The sequence below is a fragment of the Lactuca serriola genome, chromosome 1 (assembly GCF_051521515.1).
Source record: "Lactuca serriola cultivar US96UC23 chromosome 1, Lser_US96UC23_V15, whole genome shotgun sequence".
NCBI lineage: Eukaryota > Viridiplantae > Streptophyta > Magnoliopsida > Asterales > Asteraceae > Lactuca > Lactuca serriola.
Window position 1 is genome coordinate 232,958,304 of NC_136408.1, and position 20,023 is coordinate 232,978,326.

At 40.7% G+C, this 20,023-nt stretch overlaps 1 protein-coding gene across 1 annotated transcript; it reads left to right on the plus strand.

Annotated features, from left to right (window-relative positions):
* Positions 1-1,324: 1,324 nt before the first annotated feature.
* Positions 1,325-2,579, plus strand: LOC145066652 (uncharacterized). The gene is made up of 3 exons (XM_079013940.1): positions 1,325-1,565; positions 1,611-1,753; positions 2,451-2,579. Exons 1-3 carry the CDS (start codon positions 1,325-1,327, stop codon positions 2,577-2,579), a joined length of 513 nt encoding a protein of 170 aa, XP_078870066.1.
* Positions 2,580-20,023: the final 17,444 nt, after the last annotated feature.

The window sequence follows — 20,023 nt, forward strand, 5'->3', positions numbered from 1 at the left end:
AAGCAAGCTTTTGATCAGTTGAAGAAGTTGTTAATCTCAGCACCAATACTTCAATCACCGGATTGGAGTTTACCTTTGAAATCATGTGTGATTCCAGTAATCATGCAGTCGGTGCAGTGTTGGGGCAAAGAAAATATCAAGTTCCTAATGTCATTTATTATGCTTCGAAAACACTTGATAATGCACAACCCAATTAGTCAACAAATGAGAAAGAATTGCTTTCTATTGTCTTTGCTTTAGATAAATTTCGCCAATATCTATTAGGTTCTAAAGTCATTGTTTATTCTGATCATGCAGCAATTAGATATCTACTTGCAAAGAAGGATTCAAAGCCTAGACTCATTCGATGGGTATTGCTCTTACAAGAGTTTGATATTGAAATCAAGGACAAGAGCGGAAAGTCAAACCTTGTAGTTGATCATCTTAGCAGGATCGTTTCTCCCGAAGACTCAACTCCCATTCATGATGCATTTCCCGATGAGAACCTATTTTTAGCAAAAGTTGTCCCATGGTATGCAGATATTGTGAACTATATTGTCACAAATCAATTTCCACCATATTTGACTCAATGGCAAAGAGATAAAATCAACAAAGAAGCCAAGAGGCATGTATGGGATGAGCCATATTTGTGGAAATATTGTGTTGATCAGATGATTAGACGATGTGTGCAACAACATGAGGTATCTTCTATCTTAGCATTTTGTCACTCTTATGCTTGTGGAGGGCATTTTGGTCCTCAAAGAACTACAAGAAAAGTATTAGAGAGTGGATTTTACTGGCCAAGTATTTTCCATGACTCTTATGTTTTTTGTGCAAGCTGTGATAAGTGTCAAAAAATGGGTTCTTTAAATTCAAAGAATCAAATGCCCCTAAATCCCATTTTAGTTTGTGAAATTTTCGATGTTTGGGGCATTGATTTCATGGGACCTTTTCCATCATCTTCGGGTTTTACTTATATCCTTTTGGATATGGATTATGTTTCCAAATGGGTGGAAGCAAAAGCTACCCGTACTAATGATTCAAAAGTTGTGATAGATTTTTTGAAGGCTAACATCTTTTCCAGATTTGGTGTTCCAAAGGCCTTAATCAGTGCTCGTGGTACACATTTTTGCAATCATATGTTCGGGGTGTTTTGAAGAAATATGGTGTTACTCATAAAGTTTCCACAGCATACCATCCACAGACAAACGGTCAAGCTAAAGTGAGCAATCGAAAAATCAAGGGCATCTTGGAGAAAACTGTGAATACAACAAGGAAAGATTAGAGTACACGTCTTGATGATGCTTTGTGGGCGTACCGCACTACATATAAAACTCCAATTGGGATGTCTCCATATCGCATTGTTTTTGGGAAGCCATGTCGATTACCCGTTGAGTTGGAGCATAGAGCTTATTGGGCAGTCAAACAATTCAATATGGATTTAAATGAATCAGGAAAAAAGTGGAAGCTTGACATACAAGAGCTTGAGGAAATTCACAATGAAGCATACGAGAATGAAGTTCTTTATAAGGAAAAGATGAAAGCATGCCATGACAAGATGATTTCACGCAAAGTATTTCAAATAGGTCAAAAGGTATTACTTTACCATTCTCCTTTTAAATTAATTCCAGGTAAATTAAGGTCCCGTTGGGTGGGACCATTTGTTGTCACTAATGTTTTTGAGCATGGTGCAATAGAGATCACGAGTGAGAAAACCGGGAAGATATTTAAAGTGAACGGTCATCGTTTAAAGCCTTATTATGAAGGATTTGAGGTTAAAAACTAGGAAGTGGAGGAAGTAGCGGATCCAAAGTATCAAGATTGACAAATAATTGGGGTCCATGTCGAGCCACCGACTTTAAACAAGGGCAGCTACCCGAGAGGCAACTCTGGGGTATTTTGGTCATTTTTGTAAAATTTTCGTATGGACATTTTCTTTTAAGTTTTTGTGTTCCAAGGTTCTTAGAATAATTAGGGGAGTCTAAAAATAATTTTTATGAAGATTGGAAGTGAGCGGGTGCGGAAATAAGAAAAATCAAGGTGCGTCTCTCAGAACATTACACGGGCCGTGTAATGCATGCCTTTGCAAAACACGATCGTGTAATGAAGCTTGATTCAGAACTTTTGGCGTTACACGGCCGTGTAACATTACTCTTGCCATTACATGGGCCATGTAACGAGGCTTGTACATTAAAATAAAATAAAAAAACGCAGCTTCTTTCTTTCTTTCTTCATCCAGTCGCGACCCTCTCTTCTTCTCGTCCCCTTACACCGAAAACACACACATACACCTCAAGCTTCGATCTTACATGGAATTAAGCATGCAAGGTATGATTGTTCATTCCCCTTTCTTCTTCCTTACACTCAAGCACCTTCAAAACACCATTTTCATGGTGATTTTCGGATTTTTGGAAGAACCCTAGAAATTGGGGTCCGAAAATTTTGTTTTAATTTCTTCAAATTGTTTGTAGGAAAAGCTTGGGGAAGCATTTTGGAAGAGATTACAAGTGATTTCAAGCACCAGATTCGTGTTTCAAGCTCTAAATCGGGTATTCTCCTTCCAATTCTTTGACTTTGCATTATTAGTCAAAAAGCTTTAATTTTTGTGCTTAAACTGTCATATTGAGTGTTGATTGTGTGTTGGTCATATTAAGTGGTTGTGCATTGTGCTTAAGAGTCAAATTTTTTTGCTTAATTTGTTTTTCTCATGGCTTCATCATCTCGTGGGCGTGGGAAAAAGGGTAATTCCAAGCGTTCTAGAGTCGTTGACTCTAGTGATAGTCAAAGTCAGCCAAACCCTCCACGCCAAAATTAGGGTGCATTAAAATTCTTAGACTCTCAACAAGAAGCTAGGTATCATAACTTTCTTGGTCGTAGGTGTGCAACACAGAAATTCGCGGACATGTCCACTCTTGAATCCCTCCATATTCATGACCAAGTCCGTGTTTTGTTTAGAAATATTGGATGGGAAGGTTTGTTGTAATTACATGATGTTGGGTATGTCCAACCAACTCTTGAATTTCTGTCATCTGTTTCTTTCAATCAAAGAACCGAGTATCTCTCATTCCATGCTTTTAGCCGTAATTATCAGTTGCATAAAAATCAATTATGTGAACTCATTGGCGCTCCAATTGTTAACACTTACGGTCCATTTCACATATTGAATTTTCCATTTCAAGAGGATGCTAAAGCTTTTTGGGTGCGAATTTCAGGATTGACATACTTTCCAAGTGCTGCTAAAGCATCAAGTATCATTCATCCTGTTCTTAAGGCCGTTCATCGCATCCTTGCTTCTATTGTATTTCCACAAAATGAGATAAGCAAGGCTGGCCAAAAAGAATTAGAGCTTATGTGGTGTATGATTCATAACCCAAATCAACTTCCTGATTTTGGATTATGGATCATTTTCAAATTGTTGAAAATATCCCATAGCACCAGTGGTAAATTACTTTGTGGGGGTATAATCACAATTATCCTCAAACACCCAGCTCTTGCCATTCGCTTTTCACCTGGTCTCGATGTTATTGAAGGAGAAACTCGCCTCACGACAAACATCTTTCAAAACATGCATTTGTTCCATACCGATTATGAAACAGAAGCCATTTATTGGGCTGTTGATAGTCGTGATTACCTTAGCGTCGATCATCATAATTCTCAGCTTCTTCGATTGTCCAATCCCATCCACAACACTGTCTGGCACCTTAGGTCCAATTTAGGTGTTTCGATGCCCGAACCTGATTCTGATTCTGATGAGGATGAGCCCATTCCTGATGCTGTTGTGCAGCAAGAACTTGTCATGCATCCCCATCATGACATGTATATGCAAGAATTTCGTAGGTTGCATGAAGACAATCGGTGTTTGCATCATGACTATTCTGAACTTTATGATAGTGTTTGTGAGATAAATACTGAGATGGTGGAGTTTAGGGAAGAGTTTTATACCTTTAGAGACAATCAACAAGCACGCAACCAACATGTGGATTCCCTTGTGACCGACATGCATAGGGTACTTTGTTTAGGTGGTCAACCTACATGGCCACCTTATTAGCCTCAATATCCATATTACCCCCCACCATACACTCCACAATTTCCACATCAATATCCCCCTCCATTCCCACCTCAAGATCCTCCTCAATAATTTGTCCCGCTATCTTCCCAAGCATCGAGGACGATGCATATTTTTAAGCTTGGGGAAGGGTGTATCATAAATAATCTAAAAAAAAAGTTGCATATTCATTCATTGCATGAGTAAAAAAAATAAAAAAAATAATAAAAATAATAATACAAAAATATTTGTTCTTTTTCATTTAGGTTTTTGGGATCATTTCATGAATATTTCTCTCCTCTTTCTTCTCATCTTTAGAATGCCTTTAACTTTTTTGTCACAATACATAGTCAAGTTCAAAATTTTGTCTGCTTATACCCCTTATACATATGGTGTCACTAATTTGTGAAACTTTAGAACTATTAAGAACACACTTATTTGCTATTCACTTAGAGGCGGTGCATTGAGGTATATTATCATAAGTAGCCCCTCTTAAATAATTCGGGTCACAGCAGGTGATAATCAAATATAGGGCGTTTTTTTTAAATACATGTGAGTACGTTATTGTGTGCATCGGTAAGGCATAAGGAGGCATAAAAGTTCATTTGGTTGTCTAGTTTTGTTTTTAGTTTATTTTGTTAATCGTTTGTATATATGCTTGTTTTATTTTGTTTTGTAATAATTAGTTTATACAAATTGACTCTTTGTTGGATTATACATGATCTTTGCTTGGTTCAAAAAGATTGGTTAGAAAAAAAAATAAAAAATAAAAAATAAAAAAATAATAATAATAGGATTTATGTAGCTTTTTCAATATTAGCATTTTTGCATTTTAAAATCAAATCAATGTGTCCAAAGAATAGTTGTTAAAGTTGTTTATTATTTTCATTCTAGTTTTCTAGTTGTAAATATTATAAGTTTATCGTTATTTTAAACCAATTTGTTTTCCAAAGTCAAAAACCGCGAGATCATCAAAATAATGAATTTCAAAGTCAAATCTCAACAAGTATTTGTCATTTATAAAGAGTTTTTCAAAAGTCAATTTATCAAGTTATCAAAAAAATATATGTTTGTTTTTCATTTCTTTTGTAATATTTAAGTTGAGTCTTTATACATATCCATGCTGCTTTCTAGGAAATAAATAAATAAATAAATAAATTAAAAGAGAGAGAGAGAGAGAGAGAGAGAGAGAGAGAGAGAACCGAACCAAGCCTTTCCATATTTTTCATGATGATATTTTCATACGAAATTCGTTTGTGTTTGATTTTGTTGGCTTGTTTAGCATTAGAAGTTTATTTTGAAGCCAATAATTATGATTATATGGTTCTATTTTGTATATTGATGAGATTAAAAAGCTTTAATCTATGAAGATCGATTAGATCTCAAACAGGTAAGTAAATATAAAACTGTAAGAACACGAAAATAAGAACGAAACAAGAGTGAATCAAACATGTCGAATGATTAAACAAAATCCTCAGAAGAGCTCGATTAAGAACATCAACTGTAGAGGATTGGTAGGTTACAAGAACGATCAAAGAAATCTATAATACTATCGTTATGCTCTAGAATAATCGTTAATCTCTAAATCGTTAACCTAATATGCATGCATGCATATACTTATATATTAAACATAATGGGCTCTCGGTTGGACAGGCCCAAACCAGAATACAAGTAAAATAATTAAACTATCGAGCCCAACGACGCAACACTTGAGCAATTCTTCAACCCAACAATCTCCCCCTTTGCGTCAATTGGAGCGAGACCTTCATTTGTTACTTGGGCCAGCAGCGGAGCCAGGTACCTTCTTCTTCACAGTGTTAAACAAACGAGAGATTAGCGCCAGAATCGTCTGCCTAAACCTGATGTACCACTGGATCATGTCATTGAAGTACTTAACATCATCCGCTGTATTCTCTTTACACCTTCGAATGATCGATAATACATGCTCTAGACAAGCAGTGGTGTAGAGATGTTTGTCAGCTAAAGCAAAGAGACATTTCTGTCCTTCTGCTCTAGTGAACATGACCGAATTGCGTCTCGGGTCGATCTTGCCCATCTTCATCTGATTGAGATCACTGGCCGATCCCACAGGAGCTATCTTCGGTTTCTTCTTGAAGACAGTAGCAACCTCCTGATCCATCAGGGCAACCTCCATGATATAGCAAACAATCATCCTCTTGATATGGTCTATAATCGGACCATATTCAGCTTAATTCATCAAGAGGATGTTGTGCAGAACAATCCAATCATGAGGATTTAAGTTCGGTAGATCCGCCAGGGAGATGTGATGTGCAGTTCTTGCAGATCCCCGAATCACCTTGAACCGAACGTTTATGAAACGACCTTCGGTGTAAGGCTTCAGTACACGAACGCTTACTATCTTCTGTGCGCTCCAAGTTAGATATTGAGGACGAGCAGCCGCCAGATAGAAGTCGATGAGCTCCCTGTCAAGCTCAGCGTTCGGATGAGGGATTTCAAAGATATTTGAGAAGGCATGGAAGATGAATGCCTTTCGAGTCAACGGCATGTCGAACTGCGAATCGACAGAATTATCGCAGTCGAACGAAATTACCGGCTCGAGCCATAATATGCTGGGAGTGTCTATGCCCTCTTTGATCATTCTCTCCCGAGTCCACGCAGGGAAGAGAGTCTTTCTGCTCTCGAGGAGATCGTGGGCTTCCTTCTTCTTGCGTTCGGCTTGTTCAGCCTCTCGCGCCACACGATTCACGTCGTCATCCACATTGCGACTGTTCTTTCGTTTCAACATGTCAGCAATGGTCTCCTTGTCTTCATCTTCATCTTCTTCCTCAGCTATATGTTTCCCTTTGTCCTTCACACCCGAACCCGAAGGTTGACCAGTCGGAGGTGGTTCGGTTGTGTGAGTAGCTTTGGAGGAAGGAGGTGGTTTCGATCCGGTCTTCTTCTCTTCTCCCCCTTGTTTCGGAATGGACACGAAACTAGGTAGGCCTTCTATTTTGCTGAGAAGGTCCATGGTCGGAGAGAGCTTTTCAGCAAGGGTTCGCCTCACCAAATGGTTTAGAATCGGATCATGTGCTTCTAGGATGTTGGATAAGGCAGCGTGTACATCCGAAACACATGTCTTGATGACCTCCCTTTCGGATCAAAGAGCTTCCAGCTGTTGTTGAGAGTTGGACAGCTGAGTGCTCTTGACCTTTAGGGCGGTGGTTTTGCTGGCGAGAACGTCCATCAAAGAGTTTTCAGCCGCAAGATCCTCTTGTAGCTTAGCAAGGCGCTCATCGATGGAGGCACGAAGGGCCGATTTGTCGTCGCTTATGGTTTGGCGAAGGGCAGCGAACGAAGTCAACTCCGTTGAGACGAACTTTGCCAATTGCTGAACAATCGGTTCCAAAGTTGTCTTGGTAGAATCTGCACTCTCTTGTAGTGACTTCAGCAGAGAAGAGGCGTCTGAGAATAGTTTATCGACTTTTGCGGTCGCAGCCTCACAGGCATTGGTAGAGGCGTCGATGGCGGCGGTTGCTGAGGCTACCGAATCATGCTGAGCCCTGGAGAAGGCATCAACAATCTTCTGAAGAGCAGCTTCAGATAAGGAGGATTGTTGGTTGGAAGAGGAGGCGAGAAGTAAGTCAACCTTCTCGTTGAGCTCCTTAAGATGCTTCTTTGTCACTGGAGCATCATCCTCTTCATCACTCTGAACCTGAAACGGACTGAAATAGACCGAATCAAAGGTCATGTGATCACCGCCAAGAAAAGGGTTTTCTCCATCAGAGGCATTTTCTGGAGATGGAGGGGGTGGTGAAGCTGGGGGTGTTGTGGGTTTTGAGGATTCAGGTTGAGTATGGGGTGGGGTAGTTTCGGGTGGTGGTTGAGTGTGGGTATGTTCAGTTGTATGGGTTTCGGTTTGTGGTGGTTCGGTTGCGGGTGGGGTTTCGGTTGCACTGGTATGAACCCCCGTATCAGATACGTTGGTTGTAACCTTTGTAGTGGTTGTTGTTGTAGTAGTGAAAATGGGTGGTGGTATAGGGAAAGAGGTTGGGGGAATAGTGGTAGTGGGGTTTATGGTCGGAATGGAAGTAGGGATAGTTTGTGTAGGTGAAGGGATGGGCGAATGATGGATTTCCATGTTTGGAGTAGGGGCTCGGGGTGGGGTATTGCCTCTTTGAGGGGTTTCGCCTTCTTGAGAGTCGTCCGAACCCGAACTCTCACCTTCCGATTCACTTGAAGAGGAAGGGATGACAAGCTTGCGCTTCGGTTGAGTCTTCCTCCTCTTCGGCTGTGGGGACTGGGCAGCCTTTGTCTGTTTCCTTTTCATGGGAGAAGGACCCTTAGTGGCTTTGGTCGCTTGCTTCCCTTTGTCCGCCTTTTTGCCCCTTGGCACCGGTTTGTCCGCATCGTGGATGGACTTGAGCATTTCCGGTGTGAGTTCCCTTAGCCCTGACTGTTTGAACTCCTTGATCGTCCTGATGATCCTGCTGTCAGAAGGAACATCGCCATACATTGTCTCCGGAATTGAGCCAATGAAGGAAAATTTGGACGCATCAGAGACGATTATCTTGGTGGTATGAAAAGTACCAACCGAAGACATCACTGCACCAGCAGCAGTAGGGATATCCAGCTTATCCATCGCCCACTTGGTGATGAGAATCCAGAACCGGGCCAGCGACACCTCCGAATGTCGAGATGAAGAAGAAAGGCTCTGGATGATCTGTTGCCAGAGGACCAACCCAAAGTCCAAGTTAATCCCGTTGTAGACCGCATACATGATCGACAAGAAAAGGCGACTGGCACCATCGGATCCTGAGCTCCGTTCCGACAAGCCCTTGAAGAGGACTGTGAACATGCCATTCCACTGCGGCGGCAAGCATGACTTCTTGAATTTCGCAACGGAGACGAGCGCCTCCATGTACCCCATGTTATAAAACATGTTGTAAAGATGGCCCACTGGAATCGATTCCGGATGGATTCTTTAAGAGTCAGCAGCAAACCCTAGCAGAGTGCAGAATCGCTGCCTTGAAATCGAGGTCTTGTGATCGGCAACTTCAAAGAATACCCGCTCAACTGCTTTGTCGTAATACGCAAATGCATACACCTGTGAGAGAGCCACCATTGGTACAGACTCAATCCTTGAGAGAGCTGGAGCTATTTGGGAGTACTTCAAGCACTCAATGATCGGCGACATGTAGGAGTCATACACCAGAGGGTTGAGATCAATCACCAAACATTGTTGTGGACGGATGGGAAGGATTTGTGAGGTAGCATGGACGGAAGAAGATTCTGCCATTGTTGAAGGTATGAAGAAGATGATGAACGGGAAAGCTTTTTGGAGTGTTTGTTCTCTTGAAATTTCGGAGGCAGTAAAGAGGTAAATGGTGGTGAAGACTGCCTTTTATAGTGGATGATAGGAGAGAGAAAAATCGTTTCAAATCTGCTAAGGAAATACGAAAAGGTTTGCTGAGTGACAGATGGATGACAGTTGAGGCGTGCGATGATCACGTAGGAGAGAGAGTGTCAGATTCCTAGGATCACGCCGCCCAACAAGCGCCGTTTCAGGGAGAAAACCGTTTCAATTCCTCACGCGCCTTTAATTGCTAGAGAGATGACGCTTGGATGTCGCACACGCGTCCACTTTGTCAGTAAAAGTATGGCCGTTTCAAATTCCCACACGCCCCTTTTGAATTTTTACCACCGGTTGAAATTCAATCCTTTTATTTCCCGCCTGTGTCAGCAACTCTTCGTCTTATCTTATTGAATCGCATTTTTTGAATGAACTGCCCACGTGGAGGATTGTTGACCACGTCTTAATTATTAACCACCAATTCAATAAATCAGCCTGAAATTAATTAGTAACGGAATTTTGGAAAATCAATGATTTTCGTGCAAAGAGTGTAAAATGAAAAGAAATAAAGCAACTCTTTTTAGGATTAACGGTGATGTCAATAATGACACGAAACTGATGATCCCGGGCACGAATCTCTTCCTTCAAGGCCAAGAGAGACCTTAAAGTGTTAATGTGGATTCCCGTTGAATTACGATCAAACACTTTTTAAGAGATGTTGAAAGGCTTCTTTTAATTAGGCTACTTTATGGTGGGTTTCGCTTTGATGCAACAATTCTAATCTTGAAATAAGAAAGAAAGTGATCAAAGTACTTGTGAGACCGGTGTAGTCTGTTGAACAAGTAGGTAGGTATTTATTTGAAATTGGCTTGGAAAATATAAAATCTCAAAAAAAATTAAAAACCGGGTCCCAAGGGAAGAAATGTTATGGCGTTTAACAATTTCATAGGAATCACACAAAATAAAATTTGAGATTTCAGGAAAGGTTATCTGTCAATTCTTTGGTGAAAACTTGAGCAAAGTAATTGATCACCGTCAATTCAGATTTGGTGTTGAATTTTGGGTTTCACTCAGCTCGTAGTGACACGAAACTAAGATCATTAACACAGATGTTGTGTAACCATAAACCTCAGTGGTAATTTCTGAGAGTCTCAAGGGTTACGTTGATGAAACGAATGTAATGGAGAAGTGTAATGGAGATGGTGTAAGAAGAAAAAAATACCTCTGCTGCGAAAATAAGGACCAAGCAGAAAAACTCTTAGCTCATGTGAGAAGAGAGTGAGGTAGCTCATGATTAGAATAAATGAGGTAGCCTTATTGGGAAGACAAGGTTTGTGTATACCAGGTCATGAAGGCTGTTATTCAAAATCTTATGAGGCTTGGGACACATACAGCAGCATGCTTCTAGGGACACTTAAGTAATTCATCAATTATAACCTCATAAATGAACGAACACACATCAAAAAAAAATAAAAAATATTTTTGGAGTTTTTGAGATTTATGAAAGAAATAATAAAGAAATAAAAGAAAAAAAAATTGAATAAAATTAAACAAATAGTAAGAAAAAAATAAGTCTTAAAAAAAACTTTGGAAAAAAAATGAAAAACCGAACCCGAACGTTCGGTTGGTTTCGGTTGGGAAAAAGTTGAAAAACCGAACCCGAGCGTTCGGTTGGTTTCGGTTGCAGAAATTTTGAAAAACCGAACCCGAGCGTTCGGTTGGTTTCGGTTCCAGAAAATTTTGAAAAACCGAACCCGAACGTTCGGTTGATTTCGGTGCAACAAAATTTTGAAAAACCGAACCCGAACCTTCGGTAGGTTTCGGTTCAACAAAATTTTGAAAAACCGAACCCGAACCTTCGGTAGGTTTCGGTTCAACAAAATTTTGAAAAACCGAACCCGAACCTTCGGTAGGTTTCGGTTTTGGAAAATTTTAAGAAACCAGGGAGTTTAGACATGCAATTGGAAAATATTTTCAACTCTAAGAAAAACAATTTTGTACACGTAATATACAACCAAGAAAAACTGCCTTTGAAGTGATGAGCGAGTCAGATGGTTTAACTGAACCCAAGCGTTCGGTTGGTTTCGCTTCTTATGTTTGAGGTTGAGAGGAAGTGTGAGGTACTGACTCTGATTCCATCATACCTAGCCCTTGCAATATTCTATTGAATGATGCTTCAGGAAGAGCTTTGGTAAAGACGTCAGCCAGTTGATCAGTGGTTCTTACGAAGTGAACTTCGACGTTTCCATCTTCCACGTGATCTTTGATGAAGTGATACCTCATTGCTATGTGTTTGGTTTTAGAGTGTTGCATTGGGTTATGACAGATCCTAATTGCACTTTCAGAGTCACAATATAGTGGGATCTTCTTCATATTGAGTCCATAGTCTCGAAGTTGACTCTGGATCCAAATCACTTGTGAGGTGCAAGAAGCAGCGGCTATGTATTCCGCTTCGGCAGTAGACAACGACACACACGTTTGTTTCTTGGATTGCCAGCTGACCAACTTCCCGTCAAGGAATTGACAGCCACCAGTAGTGCTTTTCCGGTCGAGTCCACATCCTCCAAGGTCAGCATCAGAATAGGCTTGAACGAAGAAGCCTGAGTTGGATGGATACCATAGACCTAAGGAGGTGGTTCGCTTGAGATAGCGTAAAATGTTCTTTACTGCAAGCATGTGAGGTTCGCGTGGGTTTCCCTGAAATCGAGCACAATAACACACAGAGAACATGATGTTAGGCCTGCTAGCAGTAAGATACATTAGTGAGCCTACCATTTGACGATAGAGCGTGATATCAACAGCCGGTTTGTCTAGGGATGGAGTTAGCTTGGTGTCGAATGCCATTGGGACTTTGACTTTGGAGTCTCCCATCATACCAAACTTTGCTAGGAGAGTCTTCGTGTAAGCTTCCTGATTGATAAAGATGCCTTCGGGTCCCTGTCTAATATTTAAACCAAGGAAAAAGTTAATAGGACCCATTGAGCTCATTTCAAATTTAGTCTCCATCAACTTTCTGAATTCAGCTGTTAAGCTGGGATTCATAGAGCCAAAGATGATGTCATCGACATAAATTTGAACTATCATAAGGTGGTTACCTTCCTTTTTGCGAAAAAAGGTTGGGTCAACCGAACCTTGTTTGAATTTAGACATCTTTAAGAATTTAGTCAGCGTTTCATACCAGGCTCTCGGAGCTTGTTTAAGGCCATACACAGCTTTATCCAGAATATAGCAATGGTTTGGATACTTTTCGTTCACGAACCCAGGAGGTTGCTCCACATACACGGTTTCTTCGAGTTCTCCATTAAGAAATGCACATTTGACGTCCATTTGGAAAACTTCAAAGTTTTTGTGGGCAGCATAAGCCAGAAATATTCTTACAGATTCCAGCCTAGCTACAGGAGCGAAGGTTTCTTCATAATCAATTCCTTCCTCCTGACAGTATCCCTTTACAACCAGACGAGCTTTGTTCCTTATAACATTCCCTTCCTTGTCCATTTTGTTCCTAAAGACCCATTTGAGACCAACAACCGAAGCATCTGGAGGAGTTGGAATAAGGCGCCAGACTTTGTTCCTTTTAAATTCGTTCAGTTCGTCTTGCATTGCTTGAACCCAATCAGAGTGATCGAGGGCAGTGTTAACTGTCTTCGGTTCAACTTTTGATACAAATGAGTTAAACATACAAAACTCAACCTTTGAAAATAAGGATGTCTGTTTTGCCTTCAGTTGTGATCGGGTCAGAACCTTCTCAGAGACATCGCCAACCACTTGAGAGATAGGATGATCTCTGGTCCATTTGGTAAGAGGAGGATAGTTTGGATCAAAGGTAGGGTCTAGTTCAGCATTGATCGTTTCTTCTGGCTCGGATTAGCTATCGTAATCAAGCGTCATATCATCATGCTCCCCCTCGATTGATGAGCTTTGAGAAACTTGAGGTTAAGAGGTTTCTTGTGGTGCTGGACTTTCAGGCGTTGAAGCACCTTCGGTTGCAGTTGTAGAACTTGGCTCCCCCTCGACATGTGAGCTTGGCTCCACCTCGACATGTGAGCTTGGCTCCCCCTCGACAGAAGCATTGTGGAATGGAGGTTCATTAGAAGTCGATCCTCCTTCATTCATTCTCCTTGCAGCTTCTTCGACAATCTGCTTCATGTGGTCAACCTTGTTGTCTGCTGCACCTGCCTCTGAGAGAGAAGCTTTCTCTGGTTCATCAAAGAGCTCCAGAAATTTCTCGTACAGATTAGCGATCGAGACTGTGACTTGGCCAGTTTGAGGAAAGATTTCCCCAGCGGTGTCTTCTTTGGCCTGTAGCTTTTTGATATAGCTATCGTCAAAGGTCACATAATATGTCTCTTCAATTTTTCTCGAACGCTTGTTTAGGACCCTGTATGCCTTGGATGTGAGAGAGTAGCCCAGAAAGATTCCCTCGTCGGCTTTGACATCGAACTTGTTGCGGTGTTCTTTAGAGTTAAAGATGAAACACCGTGAGCCGAACACATGGAAAAATTTCACATTGGGCTTTCTGTTGTTTAGTATCTCATAAGGTGTGAGCGTGAATCGCTTGTTGAGATAACACCTGTTCTGTGTAAAACAAGCAGCAGAAATAGCATCAGCCCAAAAATAAAGAGGTAAGGAAGCGAAACTTAGCATAGTTCGGGCAGCTTCACACAAAGATCGGTTTCGTCTTTCGACTATTCCGTTCTGTTGAGGTGTGTAGGGAGCTGAGAAGTTGTGACTTATTCCCTTTTCTGCTAGAAACTCTTCAAACTCCTTGTTCTTGAATTCCAGACCATTGTCACTCCTAATGTTGCGAACGACCTTCTTGAGCTGTACTTCAATCTGCTTGATGAACATTTTCAGGTTATGAGTCGCTTCAGATTTGAGCTTTAAAAAGAACACCCATGTAAATCGTGAAAAGTCATCAACAATAACAAGAATATACTTGCTACCACCGATGCTTTCGATAGATGAAGGACCACACAAATCGATATGAAGTAATTCGAGTGGTTCAACAACTTTTGTGTTAATTACAGATGGATGACTTCGACGACTCTGCTTCCCCATTTCGCATGCAGCACACAAATGATCTCTATCAAACTTGAGCAATGGAAGACCCCTAACATGACTTCCAGTGACAAGTCGGTTGATATCTTTAAAATTGAGATGAGAGAGTCTTCGGTGCCACAACCAGCTTTTGTCAGATTGAGCCTTTGATAACAGGCATATAGCTGGGTTTCCTTTGATGGGTTTAAGGTTTAGAGGAAACATTTCACCCTTTCGCTCCGAATTGAGAATCACTTTCTTTGTCTTTTTCTCAATAATTTCAGAACCTTCATCATCGAATGAGACTTTGAGGCCTGTACCTCCAACAAGCTGAGATACACTGATGAGGTTGTGTTGGAGTCCTTCCACATAAGCCACCTTCCTTATAGTAAAGTCACCATTTGTTATCATCCTGTATCCCTTTATGGTGCTGAAAGAGTTATTTCCAAACTTGACATTGCCACCATTTTCAAGAGATCTGTATTCCCTGAGCTCCTCTTTCCTCCCTGTCATGTGACGTGAGCAGCCACAATCGATGTACCATTCTTCGTCGAACTGCTCGTCACTTATAACCTGCAAAAATTAAGCAAATTTAGGAACCCAAAGTTTCTTGGGTCCACGTGAGCTTTTCATGGGAACAGGAACAGTAAGAGAGATGTCAACAAGATATGTTCGTTTTATGAGTGTTGTTTCATCTTTCTTTTTAATGGTAAAAACTTTTATCTTATTAGGATAGGGTACGTTCAGTTTGGACTCTGGTTTGGATTCATTGACCTTCTGTTTGCCCTTTTGTTCAGCTAATGAATGAGATTTTTGAGAACGAACAGAATTAGCTTTAGAGCAAGATGGAGATGAATTGGTGGAAGTAGAAGAATTAGATGAACTGGAAGGAGTGGGTTTGGATTGAGAGGACTCCTTGGCTGGAGACTCTAGGTGACCCTTTTGCTTTTGATCATTGGAGGGACTGACTTTAGAGTTTTGTTCTCTTTTAACTTCAGAACCGAACCTTTGCATTCAGTTGGAATCGTTCTTTGAACCGAACCTTTGCTTTCGGTTGAAGTCATTCTCAGAACCGAACCTTTGCTTTCGGTTGGTATTCTCTTGTGAACCGAACCTTGGCTTTCGGTTATTGTGGCTCTCAGGCTTTCCGACAGGATTGTTTTCACACTTCAGATTCTTGTCTTGATGTGAGAAGTATGCATTCTGGGATTGCCAGAATTGCCTCCTTTCAGAGAGATTCTTCCTGTATCTTTGGTTCCTCTCACGTTTCTTATTCCTCATCTGCTTTGGTTGATGATGAATATTTGCCTTCATTTTCGGTTTTTCCTTGGCTGGTTCCTTTTGAACTGAAGGAGTTTCACTTTGAGCTGAGGGAGTAGAGGGAACGTCTTCTTTTGCCGAACTTTCATCCTCCTGAGGAATGTCTTTCGTACCACTGGTGCTTGGCTCATCGAAATTATCTGGCTTATTCAAGGGTTCAGGTATGTATCTACCTTTACTCATCCAGGAGGTCCTTTCAGATAAGCCCACCGTTTCGTTTGCATTATCTATTGGAGCTGACCAGAAGTACTCATCAAAGCCATCAGCATTGTCTTCGTTTACAATAGCTGTGAGTTCAGCCGTCTGATGTTCGGTTACTCCAGTGACCTTGTATACGTGATTTGGAGTGGTCCTGACCTTTTGATACACAACTGCTTTCTCTCCTAAGATCGGGGACTTTTGTTGGGACAATCGAGCGAACTCTACTGAATTTTCAGAAATAAGATTCTTGTGATTTTCAGGTTCGCTTTTAACAAATTCTGAGCAGTCAACCGTGTCCTCTACAGAAATTTCACTCATGTTGTCGTCCTCGTTAAGCTCAGATGCATTTTCAACATCAATTTTGTTTTCTGAGCTTACGTTGGCGTTTAAAGAGTCAAATTTTTGTATGGTTTCGGTTCTCAGTTTAAGTCTATCATTTTCATCCAAAAGGTTTTTAAGCATGTCCGTGTGGTCCTTGGATTTAATGAAGGACTCAATTTTGTCCAGTCCATACATGTAGGTCGGATTGATATCATCAGACGATATCACACTCTCACAGTTATAGGCTTCAGCATCGATCTCATCCTCCTTAAACTCAAGGAACGGCAAAATCATGCGATGGATCTTTTGGCCTATTTCACAGTCCAAGTGAAGCTGAGTAATATTAGAATATAGACGTTTTGCAATTAAACAAAAAACATTCCGTTGTTTTAACAACTTTAAATTGTCTCTTTGTAAATAAATGTTTTCGTCTTTTATTTTAACTAATTCTGACTCCTTCAACTCGATCCACATCCGCCGCTCCTCACTCTTCGAAGACACCCTGCTTAATTGATCAGTTAGGTTAGAATTGGTGACTCGAGTTTGAGTTAAGCTACTATCTAGATGAGAAATTCTTGTATTAACATTTTTTTAGTTCTTTCTCATATGAGGATTGTGGTACTTTAAATGAAATGAAAACCGATTGTACCTTCTTTATCAGTTCATCAAGCTCATTGAACTGCTGGCTGAGTGGTTTGGCTGTAAAGCACATGTCCTCCTGCCCCTTCGGTTCATCGCTTCCACCATCAGTATTGTATCCCCTCATCTGAGATACATCAGACACCATGAAGCATCTTCCTCCACTACTCTCCTCCTTTGCCACATAAGCCTTTCCACGAGTAGGCTTCCTCACTTCATCGTCTTCTGAGTCGGTAGACCAAACTTCTGTGCTACCGAACTCGTCATCAGCAACCGAACCCTGCACAATAAGAGCATTAATAGAAGGGTTAGCGGTAGACTTATTCTTCCTCAGTTCATCCAGCCTTTTCTGCAACACAGCTTCCTCATCCTTTTCATCATCCTTTTCAGCCATCTTCTTAAGGACACAATCTTTAGCATAGTGGTTTTTCCCACCACAGTAGTAACAGCTTACTCCGGAATCACCATCCACCTTCGGTTCCTTCTTGGGCTCCTCAACCTTCGGTTCATTGTTAACCTTTTCTGAACTGTAACTCCCCTGCCAGTTTCGGTTTTTATTTCTGGGGAATCTCTTCTTTATGAACCTCTTGGGATTGGACACCATCATAGCATAATCCTCAGACGTGAGATCATACTCCTCCAAGTTGAGGTCTTCATCCTCCATCACAGCTTTACTTTTTGATAGGAGGGCCAACGAACCAAGGCTTGAAACAACGTTCTTCTCCTGCAGCACAATCTTCTCTTGGGATTTGAGAATACCCACCAGTTTCGCCAAAGAGTATGATTTAAACTGCTCATGGGCTTTGACTGTAGACACCAATGCTCTCCATTCAGACCTCAGACCATTTAAGAACGTAACCTTCTGCTCGATAAGCTTCCTTTCGATGTCATGTTTGATCATCTTGCTGAGAAGATGATTGAAGCGATCGAACGTCTGGGTCACTGTTTCTTTGGCTCCTTGCCTGAATTCTCCAAACTCAGATAAGAGCAAGGTTTGGATAGAATGTTCAAGATCCTCGTCTGTAGAATACAGTTCGCGAAGTCTATCCCAAACTTCCTTTGCCGTCGTGCATGAGCTGACCAACCTGAAGGTGTCGGACTGAAGGGCGAATCTGATCAACCTTAGCGCCTTGATATTGCACTGGAATTTGTCCTTTTCATCTTGTGCAATATCCTTCACATCCTTCAGCAGATCATTGTACTCCTTTTGTGTCTTAATAGTCCTGGACGTTGCAGAATGAGAAAACGGTCCATGAATGATGGCTTCCCATATGAGGTACCCATTATCCTCAGATCCTATCACGTAGTCTTCGAAGTGATGCGCCCATACTTCATAGTCATGGGTGTATAGGATTGGAATCTTCGTGGTTGAACCGATGCTGTTAGAAATATTGATTGGATTTGATTGCGACCCGTCCATTATGATCGAAAAAACCTGTTCAAAGATCAGACTTGTAATAAAGCAGATTAGGGCAAAACAATAAATATCAAGATTCGTCAATAATGAGATGACGGCTCAATAAATATCGGTAGTTGCGGAAAAACCCTAATTGAAACCTTTTCACAGAAAAGATGTGTATCGATTACACAGCCTCCTGCTCTGATACCAATTGATGAGATTAAAAAGCTTTAATCTATGAAGATCGATTAGATCTCAAACAGGTAAGTAAATATAAAACTGTAAGAACACGAAAATAAGAACGAAACAAGAGTGAATCAAACGTGTCGAATGATTAAACAAAATCCGCAGAAGAGCTCGATTAAAAACATCAATTGTAGAGGATTGGTAGGTTACAAGAACGATCAAAGAAATCTATAATACTATCGTTACGCTCTAGAATAATCGTTAATCTCTAAATCGTTAACCTAATATGCATGCAAGCATATACTTATATATTAAACATAATGGGCTCTCGGTTGGACAGGCCCAAACCGGAATACAAGTAAAATAATTAAACTATAGAGCCCAACGACGCAACACTTGAGCAATTCTTCAACCCAACAGTATATTTGTTGTTGTATATTTCTTTTGCGCTCCTGATATGGTTATGGATTTATCTCCTATTGTAGATTACCGAGAGTTGACACAGATTTTGGAAGAAGATATGAAGATTGTGCAACCACAAGCTATTGAAGAGCATGGGGAGAAAAATAAGAAGAATGGGATATGCGTTACCGACGTCGAGTGCCCTCCACCTTAAATAACGAGTGTAGATTCTTTGATAGGAGTGAGTTCATTCATCTTGTGAAATGAGTGCATACACGAGTTGAGTGCTTCAGTGAGCACGCCCTATAGATTGAGATGCACTTACCTTGACAGTAAAAGTTACTAGGAGATGCCTTATATTATGGTTCTATGCAATTAAACCAAGTGGTTGGCAAATCTTTGTGTTCCAAGTCTTCTACTGTCTTGATTTGGAATGCAGTTCATTCGTATGTGTTTGGGCTATAGGTTGACAACTCTTTAATCATGATTATGTTGTCGGGATAAATAACTTGAGGCATTCTTTCTTTTTATTTCTATGTTTGCATTTCTTCATTTGCATTTGCATTCATCTCCTCCAAGGTTAATTTTTGTTTTGTTTTCTTGAGGACAAGAAAAGGTTCAAGCTTGGGGGGATTTGTTAGGTGCATAAATTGCACCTTTTCATAAGCTAATTTCATGTTTATTTATAGCATTGCATTGCATTTTCAGTGTAATATTCATTTATTTTGCATTTAAGGACATTATCGAGGATCTATCGATATTTCACCATTTGTGTGGATGTTTCAGGGTGATTTGAAGATTGGATCATTCTTAGGATGGTCAAGGGAAGCTCTCGGTGAAATTTCAGAACTTTCGGAGCTAAATTGAAGAAATGAAGAAAATTGGAGATTGGCTATCTTATAGTTCATTACACGGCCTGCGCTTTGGCAAGGCATACGTTACGCGGCCGTGCTTTGGAAGTATTTCAGCACATCAGAGTCATTACACGGCAGTGTAATGGCAAGGCATACGTTACACGGGCCGTGTAACGTGATCTGATCAAAATTTGAATTCTTAACTTCCGATTTATCATATTCTTTTGGCATATTCAAACATAACTTCGACTTGGAACGGTAGGGGGCGATTTTGGTGTATCATATCATCATCTAACACTTTGGAAACACTTTAATTTTCTTTTTGT

Coding starts and splice junctions, on each gene's coding strand:
- LOC145066652 (XM_079013940.1), top strand. CDS start 1,325: ATGTCTCCATATCGCATTGTTTTTGGGAAGCCATGTCGATTACCCGTT. Junction 1,566..1,610: donor ACGCAAAGTATTTCAAATAG/GTCAAAAGGTAT, acceptor AATTAATTCCAG/GTAAATTAAGGTCCCGTTGG. Junction 1,754..2,450: donor CTTATTATGAAGGATTTGAG/GTTAAAAACTAG, acceptor AATTGTTTGTAG/GAAAAGCTTGGGGAAGCATT.